At 39.1% G+C, this 22,973-nt stretch overlaps 3 protein-coding genes across 3 annotated transcripts; 2 read left to right on the forward strand and 1 right to left on the reverse strand.

Annotated features, from left to right (window-relative positions):
• Window positions 1-3,763: 3,763 nt before the first annotated feature.
• LOC134874419 (proline-rich protein 15) lies at window positions 3,764-6,126 on the forward strand. Its single transcript, XM_063898419.1, has 2 exons — window positions 3,764-4,113; window positions 4,774-6,126. Exon 2 carries the CDS (start codon window positions 4,794-4,796, stop codon window positions 5,118-5,120), a length of 327 nt encoding a protein of 108 aa, XP_063754489.1. The 5' UTR covers window positions 3,764-4,113; window positions 4,774-4,793; the 3' UTR covers window positions 5,121-6,126.
• A 1,466-nt stretch (window positions 6,127-7,592) lies between these two features.
• On the forward strand, window positions 7,593-17,115 carry wipf3 (WAS/WASL interacting protein family member 3). Its single transcript, XM_063899302.1, has 8 exons — window positions 7,593-7,828; window positions 10,294-10,388; window positions 11,440-11,572; window positions 12,073-12,210; window positions 12,622-13,335; window positions 16,159-16,293; window positions 16,754-16,858; window positions 16,940-17,115. Exons 2-8 carry the CDS (start codon window positions 10,311-10,313, stop codon window positions 16,978-16,980), a joined length of 1,344 nt encoding a protein of 447 aa, XP_063755372.1. The 5' UTR covers window positions 7,593-7,828; window positions 10,294-10,310; the 3' UTR covers window positions 16,981-17,115.
• A 1,902-nt stretch (window positions 17,116-19,017) lies between these two features.
• LOC134874978 (peptidyl-prolyl cis-trans isomerase FKBP14-like) lies at window positions 19,018-22,735 on the reverse strand. The gene is made up of 4 exons (XM_063899304.1): window positions 22,405-22,735; window positions 21,380-21,531; window positions 20,339-20,466; window positions 19,018-19,683 (listed from the first exon to the last, which is right to left on the reverse strand). The coding sequence occupies exons 1-4, from the start codon at window positions 22,593-22,595 to the stop codon at window positions 19,525-19,527; spliced, it is 630 nt and encodes a 209-aa protein (XP_063755374.1). The 5' UTR covers window positions 22,596-22,735; the 3' UTR covers window positions 19,018-19,524.
• Window positions 22,736-22,973: the final 238 nt, after the last annotated feature.

Below are 22,973 nucleotides of genomic sequence, written 5' to 3' on the forward strand. Positions count from 1 at the left end.
ACATCACTTTGCTTTCTACGCACATACTCAACATGCTTCTCAGTCTCACTGGGCAAATGCTCAAATATCACACTGAGGAAATCCTTGTGTCTAAACTGGAACATGTTCAATTATGAGATATATAGTCTTGGGGTGGAATTATTAATGTTATTGTAATTGTGCAACTCTATCTGAAACATCTCTGCATGGAGGTTTTTCTTTAACACCTGGTTGAAGTTAATGATCAACTTTCAATGAGACTCCTTGGGGATTGTTGAAGAGAAAAGCAGATTGGGAGATTAGAAAGGTTATGCAAAAGTGAAACTTATTATGATAAGATGACATCCTGCGATTAAGTTGTTGTTTTGCCGAGAAGAAGCTGTATCAATGTGGGTTGATGGTGATCAACTATCCAAATAGTCAAAATACTCAAAGTTGGATACAATACTATTTAATATTTTGGGGTTTTATGTGCTTGGCTGGTCAAAGATAGACATCATCTTGGGCTTTGGGAATAGTTTTATGAGCATATTTTTGCTATTTTTAGACCTTTTAAGAGTAATTTATTGATCTAGATATCAGAAAAAAAGGAAATGATATAATTGACAATGAACATAAACATTAGTCGCAGCCCTATAATGTTAGTATAAAGTATTATATATTTCCTTTCAATTAGTACATTTGCGGGAATGTGTACTTGAGTGTTCATTGCATCCATGCTTACCTGTATGTGTGTGCAGATAAAAGAGCGAGGAGTGACTCGGCAGAGTTTCGACTGGGATGGGACATGGAGAGGGAGTCCCCCAGGTATGCAGGCCACCAACTGCTCAAGGAGAAACGGCACACATTCCTTCATCAACTCTCACTCTAAACTGTAAGGGAGAAAGACAAAAGGCATTCCCTGATTCCTCCCTCCTCTCTCTGTTTCTGTCCTCCTCCGTTTCGATGTTCAGACTCAGACCAGGTTTCCAGTTGGCAGCCTACACACAGAAACCACTTGCATAACGTCATGTTTTGAGATACCATTTAAAATCACTCTTCAAAACTCCAGCATGAATAGAATAGCACGTTTTAAAACAGAAGTGAACAAAAATGAATATGAAGTGGAGTTGCTAAAAGTATTTGCACATATATCTTAAACATGTCATTGTGTTTCAAGTGTGCACTTAGCTTGAGAATGTTCCTATAGAGGAGGTTTGTAGTATACTGAGACTTCGCAGGTTGACATCTTTGTGTTGTGTAATTGAAAATGTTTTCTTATAGCATTTTGTATTGTATTTTATGCTATAGGTTTCTTATTAATTTGAATACAATTACTTGCTTTTTCATAAAGTAAACATTCACATATCCATCAAAAGTAGTAGAGGAAAAGAAACTGCAGCTTGTCATCACCAGCCTCCAGCATGGGGCATGCCTTGTCTTTAAAGCTTTGTAGTTCATCAAAAAGACAGCTCAATAGGCATGGTGGAAAAGAGCTGAAGGGCAAGTGTACAAAAAGTATTTATACATTTGTCAAATTCTTTCCTTCAGTAAAAGTGTCAATGCCCAATATCGACAGCTAAATGTTGTTATCCCAGATCCCAGGCAGTGCGGATGGGGAACTTCACATCCTCCACCTCGACCCTCAACACTGGAGCCCCTCAGGGTTGTGTGCTCAGCCCTCTCCTCTACTCCCTGTAAGTCTGCTGAACTCCTGAGCTCTGTGAATGTCTACTTACATCTGTTTATAGTACATATATCTATATATTATACATATCTGCCATAAATATTTGTTTATACGTAATATATGCATCTGTCTTTACCTCCGCATACAACAGTGTAAAGTATTTAAATTACTGTACAGTATATCTAAATCATTTCAATTTGTTATACATATGTATATATTTGACATCTTTGCATCTTTATTGTTGTTATTGTATATATTTTCTTGTCTAATTTTTGCACTATTTTATTTATCTTATTTGCACTATGTATGTTGAGTTGTTGGAGGAGCCTGGGATATAAGATTTTCATTGCCAACATATATGCTGTATCTGCTGTGCATATGACAAATAAAACCTTTGAACCTTACTAATAATTGCCCGAATGATCATATCAAATATTGATTTATTTTATAATTAATATTGACGCATTGATGTGAAAGTAACAATGTACTGTAATATGGTCAGGGTTGATCTTATTATAGCACTTTCCACCACTGTCATTATTATAATCCTCATTTAGTAAGTAGTAATTATTAGCATATGACTGTACCTTATGAGAGAGTGAGAAACTTATGACCTTCATAATACAAGAAATATGTGTTTTCAATCTTGCATACAGGCTGTATTAATGCAAGGACTTTTGCAACTTCAAATATAAAAAGGTAGGGAAAATGTGAGTTTAAGTGTTTTTCCTGAACCTTGCAACCCAGAATTTCTATTAAACTTTTGTACATTATCTTACCAGTTAATTTGTCAGAAAATTGTGTTATGATTTAAATGTATTATAAAACCAGTCTAACATGTTCAAATAAGTTCCTAGAGTCATTAAGAAATTCATCTTCAAAACTGAGGATTGACTTCTTTCTAAGATTTCATCTAGGCCACAGTATATGTCTATATTTCTGGATCTACTTAACTACATACTTGGCTGTAAATGGTGCAGCATATTGAAATGCCCTGGTTATTACTTCTAACAGACAGGAAGTCAGACAGACAGGCATAAGAACTACATACAGCTGACATGGAATTGAAAGAAGACTACAGTGAGACCAGCAGAAGAATCATGTAGGACAAGTAGCCCGGAAGGTGAAGCCGCCGCCAGGCTAAACTACTTCCCCTCACTTATCGTGAATTTACAAAAGCAAAAATTGCACGTTTGGTGCAGTAATGCAACTTCTAGAGACTCCTGACTTCTTCCTGTCACACACCCCTCTACCAATGTTAACCTACAACCAGTGGTGTTAAGTAACTAAGTACAGTTACTCAAGCATTATTTCTAAGTTACTTGTACTTTACTATTCCACTGCAATTCAAAGGGACCTTAAGTTACTTTGCAGATATAGATTGAAGATAAACAATAGGATCAACCCTTCTAGAATTGTTAACATACACCTGGATTAAATTCACATTCTAGCAGAAAATAAAGTAAATGAAATTATTTCAACTTCTGCCAGCTTGATAAACACATCAATACATCAATAATAATAACCAAAAGATATAGTATCTGAAATGGGTTAATATGCATTATGAGTACTTTTACTTTTGGTACTTTAAGTATATAATGCCAACACTTTTATACTTTTACTTGAATAACATTTTGAGTACAGGACTTTTACTTGTGTTCCTACACTCTGGCACTTCTACTTTGACTTAATACACGATCTGAATGCTTGCCCTACTGCATTTCAACCATGTCGCCTACCTGCTGCTGAGTAACCGGCAACCTATTTAGATCGGTCGCTAATACTATTAACGCCATTAATTGAGTAAACATCACTATCCCATTCCATTCCTTTATGTGACAAGTTGACAACGTAGAAGCCATTGTAGCCTAAACTCCTGGGCGTCTAAAATTAGAGCATTATTTGGCTCTCTTTCCTGGGTTGGGTTCTGGTGATACAAAGGGCTCATTTTTTAATCTGTCACTGAAGAGGAACACGCTCCCATGGGGTTTGTTGCCTCGCAACGACAGGCCCCGCCTACCATCGCGGTGTATTCACCTGAGCTGGGTCTCACGTGACACATCCTGCGAGCTCATCCAATCAAGAGTGCAGACAGGTGTTCCGCGAGAAGAGTTTCGGAGGCGGAAACCTGCTGGGTCAGTGGAAGAAAAGCCTCTCCTTATAAATTTGTCAATGCATGTGTACTATTCTCAAGATATTGCAGAAGAAGAAGAAGAAGAAGAAGAGTATTTTGCGAGAGCAGCGAAAGAATATGAAACTTTTTGCAGGTGGCGTAGAAATGGATACTGTTGCGACCCCTTGAAGGACTGCGTTTGCACAGTTGTTTTCCCCTACTGAAGAAGAAGACGACGACGACGACGACGACTCTGACCTGTCCTGTGGATTTATATCTCAGAACAATTATAAGTGTAACATTTACACTTTGCTTTGGGTCGTTTTGAGCGTCCACAAACTTCACTGCACTCCAGGTGAGTTTTCATTAGAGTTTTTTTGCGAGCTGTTGACCTGTGAATCACGGTTTGGGTTTGTTCTTCTGTCTGTAGCACTCATTAAACCAGTTATACAGAGAAGGTAAACATGGTTACACTGGTTATTCTGAGTAGTAGTTGGTGAGAGGTTGTGTCAGCTGTGGAAAATGTTACCAGATAGGTCGTATTGAATCATATTCAAATTTAAAAAGGGCCAAATCATGATGTTCAAACATATAATAATATTTTTTGAATATCATAGGATCAAGATAATGATAATTTGATTTATGATTGGACAATATGGCCAACATCTTCTTCACAATTTATCATGTTTTCTGGTTAGTTGATAAATAAGTAGTCTATAAGCTTAGTTGTCTGAATAAAAACGTGACAAATGAAAAGCACTGAAAATGGTTCTCATAATAAGAACGTTGTGACAAAAACAGTGAAGCTATAGAGAAAGAAAACAATTACATATGGAGCAATCTTCATATAGCACAATCCTAATTGATGCTTTATCAGATAGTAGGATATCCGTTTACCAGTTTAGAGCATTTTAGATCAAATTACCTCAAAATAAAATCATAACACTTAAAATAATGCTGACGCAGAGGAGAAGATCTCAACTAAAATACTGACGACATTTGTTCCCTGTTCCAGCATCCTTCCTCCACTCCAAGATGACAGAGCGGATCCCATGGTGGAAGGCATTCCTGCCCAAGAAGAAGACTGGAGGTCCCAGGGACACTGCCCACACCCTGGACCAGGACTTTGACCCCTTTGCACAGCAGCCCGAGAAGCAGAAAGACCCGGCAGGAGACCAGTCCCAACAAGAGTCCAACCAAGACTCCAGCATCCTCAGCGATGAACGCTACGATGACTCCTGCCTGGAGTCGGTCTTCAACGAGCAGACATGTCGCAGGAAAATGAAGGTGTCACGCTCGGGTCGATTTAAGGAGAAGCGGAGGGTGCGCTCGAGCCTTCCCATACAGGACAATGAGACATAGAAAAGTGTCATCAAAGAGAGGGGTGACGGTGAGGAAGGAATCAAAGACTGCTGTATAAAAGAAGCTTGAAGGAAAGGAGAAGGCTTTGAGTTTTATGAAGATGCTTGAGGCAGCCTAAAAGGTCTGCTGTATGTTGGTTACCGGGCGAGGAGCATTCAACTTTCAGCCCCAAACTGCAGAAAGGAAGTTATTTGGTGTATTACATTTTGGAAATTAGGACATTTTGCTGACTGACTTATGCGAGAAGGCCATAGAAACTATGATATGTGACTTGAAATGGATCATATTTGTTTTTCATGATGGTTATCGAACCATTTCATCAACAAAATCGAATAATCAAAGCCCAAAAAAGGAAATATAATCAAATTGATGTAGGCACTTAAGAGCTTGATATGCAGTTTATGTCCCACAGTGTCACATTTCCAGGCATGACAATGTTATCATTGAACAATCGTACAAACTTCTAAGAAAGCACATTCCTCAAATCCAATTTTCTGTCAATTCTGAAGTGTAATATGTTAAAGGAAAAGAATATTGTTTATAAAATGTTAACATTATTTCTGTGATGCAAATAATATATGTTTGATAATGAAGGAGAAGTATAATGTTCCTTTTGGAAAATATGTTGATTCTAAAGGGTTAGAAGGATGTTTATGAAAAATGATTTTATAATTATGTGTGACACACAAAATCATTAAGTAGAAGAAATGATGCGATGCTTGTGAGCCGCCTTTAATCAGATGCACAACACTTGCAAGGGAAATGCATAAAATATGTTTAATGAAGGATAAAATCCAGCATGTCGAATGACATCTTGCGTCCAAAACAAAGTACCGACTATGAAGTCAGAAGCTAACATTGTGATATCCATGTGAATGAGATATATGGCCGTGTAGCTAAAGAAGTATGGTCCAGGTGTAGTTTGCTCTGCAGAATAACTGTATCTTGGATCAAATGTGAAAACTTAAATGAAGGTAAAATATGAGAAATAAATCTGATAACTGCGTGTGTGTGTGTGGGGATGTGTGCTTCATTATCCTATTCAGCCACCGTCTAATGACTAAACTTTGACAGGGCAAAGATATCTTTGCGTTGTGTTGGAAAATGTGTCTTGGAATTGCTGCTAAATCCAAAAAAGGAAACTTATTTCAGAATTGAATGATTACGTAAAATCCCCCCAAAACATAAAATAACCTTTAAGTATTACTTCTTGTCATCTGTGTTGGTGCCATATCATGACATGAATGGAGAAGAGGAGGCGGGTTACTATAGTGTGACTATAACATAGTCTGCAAAATTACACAGGATTAGTGCCATTTATATGTGGCGTCTGCAGTGAGTTTAAAAGGAGCCTGTGTCACTGCATTCCTCTTGAGGTGTGTGTGTGTGTGTGTGTGTGTGTGTGTGTGACCATAGCATTTTTACAGAACCATTATGACGCATCATGCATCATGCACCATGCGTCAATATCTATGAATTTCCCATGTAATGCATTAATATAATTTAATTATCATATTTAGATGAAAAGGCCTTGATTGAAAGACACACTATGATATTATTCAATGCACACCTTTCAAAAGGATGACTTGTAATGTCATATTTTAACACAAGGGGGCGAACGTGTGCAATCACACAGGAGAAAAATAGAGTTGAATAGAAATAAAATCTACCTAAATGTAAACAAAATAAATCATAAGTATAATGGGTTTAGCTTATCAATTATTATATATATATTTATATATTGTTATTGTTGTTGTTATTATTATTATTATTATTATTATTATTATTATTATTAACAACAACAATTCTCATGTCTTCATAATGCCTACTTAAATTCCAGTGGTGTAAGTACATTTTCTCAAGGACTGTAGAATTTTGAGATACTTGTACTTTTCTTGAGTATTTAAATGTATCACTAATCTGTACTTCTAACCAACTACCATTCAGAGGTAAAAAGTGTATTTTTACTCCACTACATTTGTTTAATACCTTAGGATACTTTGCAGATTTGGATTAATAATGATAATTTAGACAAGACTTTCACTACAAATTGATTAAAACTAGCTGCACCTTTACCAGGTTTGATAAATGTTGTTATTGCATCAATAATTATAATCAAAACATACGATTTATATTTTTCTGAAATAGGCCAATCTGCAAAATGATTTATTTTACTTTTGGTACTTTAAGAACATTTTGATGCTAATACCTTTTAGGTGAGTAACATTTTGATTGCAGTACTTGTAACAGAGGATTCCTACACTCTGGTACTTCTATTTTATTCAAGTGCAAGATCTTCTTCTCCCACTGCTGTTTATTTCACACAGGTGTAGGGAAAGTTTCTTGGGAGCATGAGTTGAGTCCATGGCACGGTCCTCCCTCTGCCTCCTCATTGGTCCCGTGCTGAGGGGGTTGGTGAGGTGTGGCCGCACACTGCTCGCGCTCAAAGGGGAAAGAAACAGAGCCAGAAAGAGACCATCGTGCACGAACACTTTCGCTTGTTTTCTGCTCTCAATGTAAAATAAGAAGAACGTTTTTGTTAGTTTTGAAACGCTTCCTCAAGGTTTACCGCAACCACCGGATTAGTGGTGTCCCTATTGGACTATAAATAACTGTGAGGGGAGAGCACTATGAAGACACTGTGCTGTGGTCCACCTCACTGAAGCTGTCTCTGCTGCAAACAGGTGGATTTCGGATATTTCAAGAAGGTAAGACAGTCCTGCTTTCTATTATTTATGTGACCGTGTGTGTAACAGGTGGTTATTTGTATTTCTGCAAAACTGCCTGATGACATGTGTAAACATAACAGGACATTACATTACATGACAATGGATTGTTTATCTAAACTCCTGTCTTATTGTCTCTCCAAAGACATGGTGCATCAAGTTCATCTTACCTTCAGGACTTTCTTGTTTTAGTGGAAAGGTATTCAAGCTGCATTTAATTCCCACAATGCAGTTCAAACTAAACAATGCATACTACTTATATATAATTTTAGTTAAATAGCGACATTTTTTGGTGTTAAAATGTGTTCCTATTCCCCCTTGTAAAACTCTTTACTGAATGCTCTTAATGAATCTTAGTTTCCTTTATGTTTTGGGTTGGCCATCTGTCTGTTTACCCATTGTCATGAACACAGTATATCACAAACTCCTTAAAGGGAATTTCTTTATATTTGGAACAAGTGTCCACTGGACTCAACAGTGAACTGATTGAAATGTCAGGGTTAATTGCTATAGCTGCTGACATTCAAATACATCTTGGAAATACACTTAACAAAGTATTTATTCTTTTCTTTTTCAGTTTATTTGTTACGTTTTTAAAAAAAATCCTTTTAAATAAAAATCATAAATCCTTAAAAAGAGAAGAACAAAGTTAATAGCTACATTTTCAATGTATTTTGCTACGGTTAAAGAAATTCAAAAAGACAAACATGTAAGATGGATTGTTTAAACACGTTTATTTTTCCCTTTCTGTTCAGAGTCCAACTTGTGTATGGGTTAAAAAAGTCAAAATCAACTATTCTTACCATTTGCACATTTGGTGAATGTGACACATACAGAAAGGAGGATTGATCTTGCGAAAAAGAAAGAAATTGTGCAGTCTTACGTAGTTTTTCTACTATGTTTCAATATATTTCCCCGTTGACCTCTTATGTGCAAACTGTCAGTGAACTCAAATAATATAAGTTAAACGTATGTATTTAAATGTGACTGCATTTCAGCGTTAAAAGGCACTTACGCCGACACAACACCAGACATAGATAATATAAAAATCCAAGTTTACAGTAAAAAAATATGATTAACAGATAGGATTTCTGAGACCCCAAACTGCACATTATAGATACACCCTCTTCATTGATTCATACAAAAAAGATTCAGTACTATGTCATCATTTGGTCAGTAAGAACAGCATGTAGTTGGGCATCATGGTCTCAATCTGTTTTTGCATATTATATAAAAGTGTAGAAATCCCTTTTTAAGTCTGCCCCTTCCTGCTGCTTGTGTGTGGTGTGTGTCATCAGACCTCGCTTGCTCCAGGGAGAATGATACAGGTCAAAAAAACAGCTGGTGTGAGAGGCGCATTAACACTCGGCGTACCAACTGTTCCTCCACACAGTGTCCAGCGTTGCCCCCTTTAAAGAAGAGCAGTGTCACAGAGGCCGCCTGACACAGATATGGAGATAGAAATAGCAGCGAAGGACAGTCTGACAGTTACATAGACACTTACACACACAGATACAAACATAGACAAGAGGGACTTATACTAAATTCAACAAAAACAGGTTCTGTTCTGTTTGATTAAATTGCTCAGCATGTGCAAATTCCACAGAGAATCAAATGTTCACAAACCTCGGGCTGTTTTCAGACTTTCACAGCTATGCAAGACGGCTCGTCAAGAATTTATGATGTCAACTAAGTTGTGTGTAGGTCTCAGGGACTGTCGCTGTGGATCATTTATTGGCCGAGTTGCCAACAACACAAGAAGATTGAAAGTCGGTGATGTCATCCTTAGTTAGTTTATTTTATGTTGTATGGTCAACACAGTAGCACAAGGACCAGTTGCCGTGTGGTAATGGTTTGTCGGAAAATGCTAATTTACAAACGACTTTATCTTCTTTAAAAATATATAAAGTAAAAAAAGACATCACATTCACAAATACATAGAAAAGATACATCACAAAATACAGTTGTGTCTGCATCTGTTCCTGGAATGTTGCTGTTTGGCCACTTTTGCTTATCACTTTTATTACTGAATCAAAAGACATCCTGTAACATCCCGTTAATCCGGAGAAAGTAAAGAACAATGTATTTGCTGGCTGTAGTGTTTTCCTGTGGAGTTTCCTCGATGTGTTTTCCAATTCTCTTACTACAGTGTAGGCCTGTGGTCGCTAAATGACTGAAGGGTAGGGGTCTATTACTTTTCACACAACACTCTCCATTGTTCCTCTCCCAAGTCCCGCCACTGGGCATTGTGGGGAAGAAGAGGAGGACAGGGGGGTGTTGTGTCGGATTTCTCTAGAGGATGGAGCGCTTGCTGTTTCCTGTTTTGTGCTCTATGCCGGTGAAAGCCCTTCCTGTTCAGGGAGGAGGGTAAGAGGTCATCGAGAATCCCCCTTTACACAGTAGCAGCTTCTGACTGAATAGGATGGTGACTGTTTTTGCTTCTGTAGGTATCTGAGAACTCAGCATGCCAGTCCCGCCTCCTCCCCCACCGCCTCCCCTGGCTCCCCCTCCACCACCCCCACCCAGCGCTGCCCTGCCACAGGTAAGAGTCTTTCTTATGCAACTGCAAAGACTCACTCGTGTCCTTCTCAATGATCATCAAGCATCACCTGTAGGTTTTTTGCATTATTAATTGAGGTAATATACACACAAACACACACAACACACACACACACACACACACACACACACACACACACACACACACACACACACACACACACACACACACACACACACACACACACACACACACACACACAGTCGGGCAGACAGCAGCCTCTCAGTAGCAGAGGAGTGTTAAGTTTCCCAGCAGCCGCTCAGTGTCCTCATGTTAAATGAGAAGCCGCTGCCAGCAAACACGGACACACTTCGGAGACACATCAAAAAACTGAAGTCACGGTGCTTCTCAACTCTCTATGAATTTCTCAACATTACTTAAAGAATGTTGCTCTTCTTCTTCCCTAGCTTGTGTTAAAATGTGTTCCTATTCCCCCTTGTAAAACTCTTTACTGAATGCTCTTAATGAATCTTAGTTTCCTTTATGTTTTGGGTTGGCCGTCTGTCTGTTTACCCATTGTCATGAACACAATATCTCACAAACTCCTTAAAGGGAATTTCTTTATATTTGGAACAAGTGTCCACTGGACTCAACAGTGAACTGATTACAATGTCAGGGTTAATTGCTATAAGTGCTATTCCTGCCTTTTCCCTTTTCTGCACCCATCTCTTAATGTGAAATAATGACATTCGAATACATCTTGGAAATACACTTAACAAAGTCTTTATTCTTTTCTCTGTTACGTTTTTTTTGGAATCCTTTTAAATAAATATCATAAATACTTAAAAAGAGAAGAACAAAGTTAAAATGTAATTCCTTTGAGTCCAAGATAATGTCTTCAAACATATTGCTTTGTATGATCCCCATTCAAAACCCCCAAATCTGTATAAAATGTCTTTATACAGAAAATACCATAAATAGATTATAAATTGATTATCAAAATGAACTTTTCTATAATTGGTGTCCTTAAGTCGACAGAGCAAATACGAGGCAATTCACTGTTTGAAAGCTGTTTTCTGTCTCTGTTTGACAGTGTCCATCAGAGCCTCCTAAGCTCCAGTCTGGAGGAGCAGGTGGAAGGAATGCCCTGCTGGCCGACATCCAGAACGGAGCCAGACTCAGAAAAGTCACACAAGTCAACGACCGCAGTGCCCCGTCCGTCGAGAGTAAGAGCAACAACCTTACATTGCTACTAATGTAAACATGGACACATTCACCTAACTCTCACAGTGGAGCTTAGAGGAAGCAGAATGATGTGTGTTTATGTGTTAGGATGCCATAGTGTGAGATATACATGTAAAACAAGACTTTGGGGAAAAGGGAGGGTAGTGTGTGTAGTTGATCTGGGGTGTGTTGCTTCTCTTTGACCTACTGTATACACACACACCAAGTGGACACTTCAGGAAGGAATGCCCCGCTGGAGATAAGGATGCAGGCAATATAGGAAACTTCTGCAGTGGCAAACACAATAGATAAGACATACAATGGTTCCCCAGTCTAATAAGACTTATGAAAACGATTGAATATTGTTAAGGTGTTTAACTACATGTTTTTCCGGATGCAAGACACATTTCCCATTTTTTTATGACTATAAGCTTACACTAAATGGAGAGTGATGCCATTGTCGTGCATTATTTGTAATAGATGTACATGTGTTGTCCTCCAGAGCCCAAGACTAGCCCTGGAGATGTTTCAAGCAGTGTGGGCTCATCAGGAGGGACACCCACAGGACCCTCTCTGGGGGGGCTCTTTGCTGGAGGCTTCCCCACCCTGAGGCCTATAGGGCAAACAGGCAAGACCCCAGGTTGGTGCAATATGTCTTGCTCTGATTGAATCTATAAATGATATAGATAGTTATAGTACTGCAATAGTCGCAATGATTAGTCAACCAATGGACGTGTTGTTCAACAGACAAAGAATCTGCAAATATTTTGAACGTCGTTTATTTGTTATAGCAATTTGACATAAAATGTCAGAAAATGATGTTTCATGCCTTGCGCTGTTTTATATGATTTTAATCTGATTATCTTTTGGTTTTGGACTTTCAATAAAATAAATGATAAAAACATTACCTTGGAATTTGATATTGTGACATTTTAGAGATCTAAAAATTCATCAATAGATCTAGAAATCAATTGGAAGTTTAATCGATGCAGACAATAATTACTATTTTAACCCCTTTTAAAAATCACAAAAATGACTCTTTGTGTTAAAGTGTCCCGGTCGTGCTCCTCCGCCTCCCTGAAGCCTCAGTGGAACCCTCCTCCTCCGTCAGCCGACACCAGCAGCGTCTCTGAGCCTCAGAGGACGTCAGAGCACCGAGGCTCCGTCCACCGCCCGCTCCCTCCCTCCTCTTCCGCTCCGACCTCCCCCTCTCACAGCAGCAGGCACCCACCTTCATTCCCCAATTATGCTCCCCCTCCACCTCCACCTGCTCCCCCCTCTGCTTCCCCACCGCCGCCTCCCCCACCGCAATCCTTCCACGACCGACCGGCCAACAAGCACCCTCCTCTGCCCACCTGCCCTCCTCCTCCACTTCCATCCCAGGTCACCAAGCCCACCTGGCTCCCCCTCCAGCACTCCCACCACACTACGATCTCCCAACCCTCTACTCCTCCTCCCCCACCTCCACCTTTCCAATCTCACTCTGCTGTACCAGGTGACCGCTCTTCAGGTTGCTTCTACCCTCCGCCTCCATTCCCCTCTGAACCGTCGAGGTTCCCCATCCTGCGGGACAGCCCCCTGGGACCTCCTCCCCCACCTCCCCCTCCTCCTCTCCCATCTTCTTACACCCCCACCTGCCCATCCACTCTCCCCCCTCCACCACCCAAGATGGCAGCAGTGCCCTCGCCAGCCATGCGCTCTCTGCCTCCATCGTACCCCTGCAACGCCCCAACCCGACGGCCGCCGGCTGTGCCCAGAAGTGCAGGTAAGTTGACGCCACGATGAGGAAATGTCTTTTTCAATTGTGAATCTCAGGTTATTTTTTAAATGAAAAGCAGATGGGGGGTGGATAAAAAAGAAACTTTCTGTCATATTTATTGGAGTGATGTTCCCAAGGCAGTGTTTATTGAGATGTTTTCTAACCTACAGTGTGTTTAAAAAAGTGAGTAAAGCTCAAAATCCTTATAATAGCTTTTACTTTCATACACACAAATTAATTGGGAACACTGCACATTCTATTCCAAATTAAAACAGAACAATTATCAAATTAGTTTTTACTTTACAGAAAGTGAGGAAAAGTTATTTTTAGGCTGTTCAGAAAAATAGCAGTGTCTGCATTTTTCTTTACAAACTCACATATTTACAGTATGAACTGAAAAATGCTTGAAGGTTTAGCTTTCCTGGGAATCACTGAACTATATTTAGTGGTATAACCACTGTTTCTGAGAACTGTGTTGCATGGAGTCAACCAACTTCTGGCACCTGTGAACAGGTATTCCAGCCCAGGACGATGGGACTACACTCCACATTTCCTCTGCATTTCTTGGTTTTGCCTCAGAAACAGCATTTTTGATGTCACCCCACAAGTTTTCTATTGGAGTAAGGTCCGGGGATTGGGCTGGCCACTCCATAACATCAATCTTGTTGGTCTGGAACCAAGATTTTGCTCGCTTACTGGTGTGTTTGGGGTTGTTGTCTTGTTGAAGCACCCATTTCAAGGGCATTTCCTCTTCGGCAAAAGGCAACATGAATTTTTTGATGTACTCAAACTGATCCATGATCCCTGGTATGCGATAAATAGGCCCGACACCATAGTATGAGAAACATCCCCATACCATGATTCTTGCGCCACCATGCTTCACGGTCTTCACAGTGCACTGTGGCTTGAATTCAGCATTTGGGGGTCTTCTGACAAACTGTCTGCAGCCCCTATACCCAAAAAGAACAATCTTGCTTTCATCAGTCCACAAAATGTTGCGCCATTTCTCTTTAGGCCGGTCGAGGTGTTCTTTGGCAAATTGTAACCTCTTCAGTACATGTCATTTTTTCAACAATGGGACTTTGCGGGGGCTTCTTGCTGGTAGATTGGCTTCACATAGGCTTCTTCTAATAGTTACATTACTCACAGGTAACTTTAGACTTTCTTTAATCACCCTGGAGCTGATCATTGGCTGAGTCTTCGCCATTCTGGCTATTTTTCGATCCATTTGAATGGTAGTTTTCCGTTTTCTTCCACGTCTTTCTGGTTTTCGTTGCCATTTTAAAGCATTTGAGATCCTTTTAGCTGAGCAGCCGATCATTTTCTGCACTTCTTTGTATGTTTTCCCCTCTTTAATCAACTTTTTACTTAAAGTACGCTGTTCTTCTGAACAATGTCTGGAACGACCGATTTTACTCCATTTGTTCTTAAATAAGGTCCACCTGTTTGACACCTGTTTTATCACAGAATTAATGATTTCACTAATTGAACTCCTCACTGCTATTATTTTGAACACGCCCCTTTCAATCTATGATTCAATTACACAGAATCAGCAGCATGCTTGTCATGACTGTTGGGTCTGTTGGTTTTCTATGACTCTACTAAACCTACTAGTAAATTATTTGCCATGTAGAAATATAATTTCGACCAAAAACAGTTGGACTGCTATTATTTTGAAAACAACTGTACCTCTTGTAAAAAGCAATGTATAGCCATAACCGGCACAGGAAGATGGAGCCTTATAGGGAATTATTCATAGGGCTCTTTAGTTTAAGTTCTGATCATTTTAGCTTTCACCTCTCCTGTCAGTCCTCTCTTTTCCAAGCTCAGGCACACAGCCTTGGGAGAGCTGTTTCTATCGGTATGATAAGGCCAGCCCTGTCTCTGTGCTTGGGCTTCAACCACAGCTGTGTCATAGATATTACCATAAAAACTGTCTTTTCTTGAGACAATAACTGGAGGGTTAGAACCTGCCAGGAACAGGATTGCAGCATCTTGTAGTATAATGTTGATTATGCTCTGAGGAGTTGTTAAGTGTCAGGGACAAGGGAAGGCGTCCGGCCCTAACTTCAAATAATTATTCACTGTTAGACCTTAATTTGAAGTTCTCCAGTCCAGTCCAGTTCTCCACTCCTTGTGTTCTAGCTCTTTGCGCCACGATTTTAACACACATCAAACCTAAGAAAAGGATTAAGATGATGTAAAACATGACAACAGAAAGTATCAGACGTACAAGACAAAGTTTGTATATTTCTTTTACAAGTTGGTAGGGAGACAACCAAATCGGTGTTGAAAACCTTAGGTCAATCTAAGGGGTTGCAAAATCATATTAAGGATAGAAGGAAAGAATTGGATCATGTATTACATTTTTATTCCTGACTTTTATCTGACATTTACCTTGATTTTGTAAAAAAAACTGTTCTCTGATAGTTTCGTGTAGAAACTGATGGAAGTAATTCTTTAGAGGAACAGTTTTCACAACTCATAGATAGAATGTAACCTGCCATTGTAATACATTGTAAGTGTACATCTTATAACAACATGTTTACGGGAGGAAACAACCCTAGTCGAAGTATTTTAACTGTTAGTTGTACTTCTGAGGTATAGTTTGTAAACTGCTGCAGCTGTTGCAAATAGTTATTAAAGTCAACAGGGAATTTGTTGTGTAACGTTTTAGTCTCTTTCTACAAATTAATGCTTTTCCCTCAGAGAAAAACCAGTAACCATATGGCCTTGCTGTTACGAATAAACATTTTAGATTTGGATGTATTTTTATTTTGGGTGGATTTTATTGCTCATATCCGACACCCTCTGACTCCTTGGCGACAGGTGGCGGTCGGCTGGCTCCTCCCCCGGCTCCCCCAGCACGTTCCCCCTCGACCGAGCTGTCTACCCGCATTCCTCCCCCTCCACCTCTCCCCCTGCCTCCGTCAAGTCTCAGGAACGGACACCTGCACAGCCTTGGTGAGTGTAACCTTCAATCATATATCTGAGAGTAATAATCTGACAATGTTTTGTAGAAAATGAGTTGATTTTCTTATTCAGAGTTGATTAAGATAAGATTGGAAGATTTTATTAAATTTCACTTTTTCAAATAGCTCTTATCTCTTCTCTGATGGATTACTTACGTTTTTAATATCATTATTACAAGTAAATCTGAGCGTAAATCATGCTTTTTTCGTGTTTTATGCCTATACATTTATTTTGTTTCTATTTTATTTTAAAGATTATTTTTACAGACTCTTTTTGCCTTTAATCGATACTAACAGCTGTAGAGAGACCAGTCAAGAGGAGAGATGTGATTGACATGCAGCATAGAGACTTGGGTCGGATTTGAACATTTTTATGGATGAACAATATTAGGCATATTAGGGAGGTAAAACTTGAATAACCTTATACACCTTTACTGTATATTTATTTCCAGCGGATGATTTTGAATCCAAGTTCCAGTTCCACCCTGTAGAGGACTTCCCTCCTCCAGAAGAATTCAAACCTTTCCCTCGGAACTACCCCAGCAAAGAAAACAGAGGTAGAGCCACTCGATTATTTCCCAACTTTATCCATGACGTCAACATCATGTATTGAGGCGTCCTCTTTTCTCTCCATACAGCGAACCCCAACCCCCCTGGGATAAGGACACACCTCAGATGAGTCAAAGCGACACCCTGATCTTTATCCCCTTAACTCGCATATCAGTCAGTTATCCTCTGCTTCCTCCTCTTGAGAATTACATCACTGTCATGGACCTATTTGGATGAAAACCGTGTGTGTGTGTGTGTGTGTGTGTGTGTGTGTGTGTGTGTGTGTGTGTGTGTGTGTGTGTGTGTGTGTGTGTGTGTGTGTGTGTGTGTGTGTGTGTGTGTGTGTGTGTGTGTGTGTGTGTGTGTGTGTGTTAGTGTCAATCAGGGTCCCGCTTTATTCTGACCATGTGACCTCTGACCTTTTCCAGTGTGGAATGCTTTGAATGTGTGAGGAGGAGGACGACTCTCCCTCATACTCACACGTTACATACAGACCGTACACACACAAGAGACAGTGTCTTCCAGCAGCTGAGTTTAGCATGACTATTGACACATTTTTCTAAGCATTTCAGAATCTACGAACAGACTATTATATTTCATTTCATGTCAGGATCTGTTGCTTTTATAGCGGCACTTTTAAAGTGAGTGGTTAATGCAGAAACAATGTTAATCGCACAGAAAGTAAAACTCTTTTACATATACAAACTGTGGTCCGGCAACACCTACTGCAATAGAATAAGCTCTTTAAAAACATTTAAGCAGGACAATCCATTTGAAATCTCCTCTGTTTTGGGATTTTAATTACTTTAATTACAATTACCTATATGTCCACCAAAAGCATGTCAGTGGAACATTTGAATAGGTCCTATTATGCTTTGTAGGGGTTTTCCTTTCCTATAGTGTGTTAAATAGGTTTTTATGCATGTTCCAAAAGTTCAACCAGAGGGAGTTTCTCTCCCACACACACCCCCTGCATGAAATGCCTCTATTTGAATCCTTTGTTTACTTCTGTAACATAGTGACATCACTATGTAACACTTGCGCTTCTATTGGTAAGTGCTCCAACATATTGTGCTTGATAGGCTAAGGTACAGGACATCTCTAAGCGGTTGACCAATCACAACAGAGCCGGCTAGCTAACTAATCAGAGCAGACTGGGCTCTGGTTTCAGACAGAGGTTGAAAAGAGGTGCTGCAGAACAGGCAGTATGAGTAAAATTAAGAGCTTTTTCAACATTAAACCATGTAAAGATGTCACAGTAGAGGCATAAAATACAACCAGAACCTGAAAATGAGCATAATAGAGCCCCTTTAACCTCAATGTGAAAAACAAAAAGTAACTAATACGTCAAGTCATTTAATAATCAGACGAATGCGATTTGGTTTCACTGTTATGAATACATAATGAATGAGGTGTAGTGTGTCCTTCCTCCCTGTGTTAACAAAACTAACACCTATGAAGACAGTGCCACCTGCTGGTTCAATGTGTAAAGTGTTATTAGGTGTGAAAACCAAATAAACCACAGTATTTAGTTTTACAAAGTTGATTTGTATTGATATCATTGGTTGTAAAAACTAAAAATCTAAATATGCCTTTAGTAGAAGAGTATAGTGAGTTTAGTCTTGACATGTTTTAAAAAACCAGACAGTTTAGATTCAGGTCGACACTGTGGGAACATTTGGTGGTTTTAGACATATGTGTGCAGTATCGGAAAACAGCCTCCAGCGTGTTGGTAAAAATACCACAGTTATATACACAGTACAGTTTTTGTCACTTTGTCATTTCAGAAGATTTACTTTAGATTGTAGCGTTCAGAGATAATTGTTTGTTTCAGAATTTTAAATATTTATTCTTTCAGCATCGACACTGCAGTGTATGCACGGGCAGTGCACTTTCCCACAGCTGCTGTCACCTGTCAAACAGGTGTCTCTTATAACAACAACCATGGCTGCTTTGTGCCAAGGCCTGAGTATTGTGTATACTGGCTCGCTGGGAACATGCAGAGAAAATTAAACTGGGCGATTATGTTCTCGGTTACACCTGCTTTTCCTGCTATGTCAAGTCACCATGTTCGCCATGGAAACTCATGATCATCAGTGCCATATACACAATACATTTCACTGCCTGATAGAAACAGCAAATACCAAAGTTCATATTTTCACACCCCTTTAACATAAACACAATTTAATCATGATTATAAACCTGATTTTAAGACATTTTTTGGGATTGTTCTCTAAAATGGAACCACAAAGGTTACATTAAATAGATGTAGAAACATTTTTCAAAGGAAATAAAAAAAGGTTCTTTACTAAAACTGAATTTAACAGCCAAATTTAGCATCTCTTATCTATATACTTTGGATATACTGCTAAAGCCATTTACTTCCTGTCTGTTTTTCCCCAGATATTTGGTGACACTTTAGTAGCTGAATAGCATTTGAACACATTCTTAAAAGGTGATGTCCAGTGAAACACTTAATGAACTCTTGTAAACACATAAACATAAAAAAGACATCAATTAAACACACCTGTTGGCTCAAAGATCACCACATGTCACACAGCAGACAAACACAACGCTGCTATAAATACTTTCATGCAGGAAATAAAGCTCCACACCAAAGTATTTCAACCACAAATCACTTTAAACTCGGTGACACAGAGCGAGTGTGTGAGAATTAAAGTTCATCGTGTCTGTAAGTGAACTCTCGGGAGGATAAAACGCCGTCTTTGTTCTTATCCTCTCTGTTGAAGATGTCATTCACCATGTTCTCATGCAGTGTGTCGTTGGGAGGATAGCCGTGAAGCTCAAACTCTTTCTTCAGATACACGCTCACCTGGTGGATGAAGGTGAGAGCAGGACGATTAGTGAGGCTGAGAAAAAACGCTCTGATGTATTGTTTGGAGACAGATACACAACTCCCAATTCCAGTTCCATAATTACAATGCAAGATTCACAATACACTGTAAAGACAGATACTGAAGTTGTGTATTCTTGACAAATAAATAAAGATATGGAATTATCAAATGAGTAGCACTTAATGGTTTGACTTAATAGTCAGAATTTCTTAACCTGCACAGTACTTATATTTTTGGAAATTCATTTAAATGTGCATCTACATCTTGATTCTTAGCCATTTCTAATAATTGACACTTGGCCGTGTTGGTCTGTTTCAACTCCACTTATCAATTCTGGTGAGATATCAACATATATTAAATAGCACAGTGAATGATTTGTTTATAGCAGAGTTAAAATCTGATGGGTCATGAGATGATTTACCAGTTAGGAAAGAAAAAGGAAATTATTGAGAGATTATAAAAACTAGAAACTGTCAAATAGACCACAATCTGAAAAAGGTAACTGCTGAAATGATTAGCTCTTTGAAGCCATTAGACAAAAAGGTTTGTAATATGTAAATCATAGGAAGCAAAAGTTTATTCATCTTCTTCAAGTCAGAGAGTTTTCGGAAGACAGTGTATACGTTTGTGTACCTCCTGCCTGGAGAGCCTCCAGTCATCGTTGAGGTCCATCTCCTGGAAGGACTCATGTGACCTCGGTCCATTCTTGATGTTAAGCAGCTCGACGACAAAGGTCAGCGTGCTCTCAGGTGGGATCTTGCCTGACCAGACAACAGCACAGAGCAAGAGGTCAGCTAGAACTGAGACTGTATCAACTGGGGTTTCTGTGAGAATACTTCAGTCTAAACAAAGCATTGGTCTTGCATCCCTTAAGAATTACAAATATTTTAAAAGTCTTATAATCAAAGAAATAAGTGAGATCAAGATGTATCTTTAGCCTTCATTTCAAGATGTTTAAAATGTCAATGATAAAGTTCAGTAAACGCGAAAAGCTAGTTGATCAATTTATATATATATCTTAAAAAAAGGTTGTAGTATATCCTTAACATTTCACATTAAATAATAATCAACAAATCAGATGGAAAAAACAATGTACTTTTGGATAATTAAAGCTGACACTAATACTGGAAGTAAAACACATTTTCCTTTTCTATTTTTGCCCCTTTTGCCAGACCCTAATATTTTCCCTTATAGCAACACAGAGTCAATAAAATCATAAAACTTATCTTAATAAAAATATTTTGCACTAAAAAGTGTGAATAAGAAGGAAACTGATGTTGCAATATTAGTAATAGAATAGAATAGAATTACTTTATTGATCCCAATTGGGGACATTTTTATGTTGTTAATGTTAAGTCATTCAGGTTGTTGTTGTCATAGCAAAAGTTTTTCATGCACAGAAGAGATAGGTGTTATTTGTTAGGATGGTGTGTGCTTACCAGGAAAAAGCATCATACTGTTAACATGCTCCATGTAGAGAAAAAGTGGACTAATATCACTGAATGAAACCTTCAATCAGTGTGGGAGTCCTGGAGAGCAATTCAAAACAAGACAGACAAGTATAATGTACGTACATGCAAAATAAATGTACAGGAAATATTACACATTTTCTCCCATGTTTCTGCATAGCACCATGCAGAGCAGTTGGCATGAATTTGGACAAAGCGGCTGTACCTTTCCCTTCCTTCCCATAGGCCAGGGCTGGAGGCACAACCAGTTTCCTCTTCTCTCCAGAGCACATGTCCTGCAGGCCTTTATCCCAACCTTTAAGCACTTCCATGATGCCCAGAGTAAACCACATGGCGTGTTTGTCACCATCAGTTCGACTGGAAAGTAAACAGACAAAGAGTAGAGGCTTACAAAGTTAGGTTTCAAGTATTCTACCTCTGACCTTTTGTCAGCTTCCTTAAGATAGATTTACATTTTCTTTAGATTTAATGAATGCACAACATTTCCGTCACTTCAATTTTGATGGATTGACAGCATAAGTGTCAACTTAATATATCTGCTATGGTTGCATGGGATTCATTTACAGATCAAACCAGAACCAAAGCTGTCAATATGGTTAATTAGTAAGTGAAACAAGACCTGATAGCATATAGTTACCCTTTGAATGTCTATTGAGTGTTTAAAAACGGATTCATAAACACTGGATGTTGCATGCATGTATGTGGACAACAATAACAATTGTATGTTTACAGAAAAGTTACTTATATAAGTTTACTATTTTTTATATCATACGGTTGTTTTGGTCTGTGCCTTATCCATTGTGATATTTATATGTTTGTGTGGACCCCAGTCAATTCCGCAACAGTTTATGGGGATCCTTATAAAAGCCTTAATCTTAGGGAGAACTATGTCTTGTAATTTGGCTGAACTGACCCTTTAAAATGTTGTATCACGTGACCCTAGCAGATGGAGGCGTCACCAATGAGATGTAACACGTGAACACCTAGCGTCGCCTAGTGACCCGGCGAAAGCCAAGTCGGATTTAAAGTTTTAACAAACAAATGTCAAACTAGTATGAGCTATTTATTTAAATGAAAAAGACAAAATACAGCAGATGACTTCCACTCAACGTCTTGAAGAAGTTAGTTTCGTTACTTTTAATTCCGTAGCCTAACAAGTCCTGCTCTCTAGAAACGTTCACTGGGAGTATTCAAAGACAGTTAAACCTTCGTGTCAGTCATGAAACATACCTCGTGTACAACAAGGTCCCATTCTCGAAGTACACCTCTTGATGCACCAGCAGCATGTCTCCGTACTTTGTTTTCCGGTGACAGAGGAAGGGTCTGTGCAGAACATCTATCTCCACCTCGGCTTCAGGGAGCTTGCCCCCGCTGACGGAGAGCAGCATGGAGGAGCAGAGCCAGCCGAGCACCGTGAGCATGCTGCCAAACTAACACCTACCTGAGAAACAGCAGGAGAAAACAAGTAAGTGAAATGTTGAGAAAAAGTTTGGAGAAGCTGCAGCGACACGCGTGCAGTTTATCTTCTACGTGGCAGTGAAGTTTCCTCAGGCATGTTGTTGCAGGAAGTCTTTTCCTGATTGGTTGCTTTTTCTTAAAAAACACACCCACAGACGCACCCTCTCGCAGATCCCCTCTGGAGATCTCTTTGAAGTTTGTTCTAAACGTTATACATTTAAATCAGTGTAGATCATTATTAGCAAAATGCAAATAAAAAAGACGGAATTAATATAAAAATGAGGAAAATAATTAACAATGGCGGAGCTGATGCTACAACAAATTGCTCTCAACAATAAATG

The sequence above is a fragment of the Eleginops maclovinus genome, chromosome 13 (genome assembly GCF_036324505.1).
Source record: "Eleginops maclovinus isolate JMC-PN-2008 ecotype Puerto Natales chromosome 13, JC_Emac_rtc_rv5, whole genome shotgun sequence".
NCBI lineage: Eukaryota > Metazoa > Chordata > Actinopteri > Perciformes > Eleginopidae > Eleginops > Eleginops maclovinus.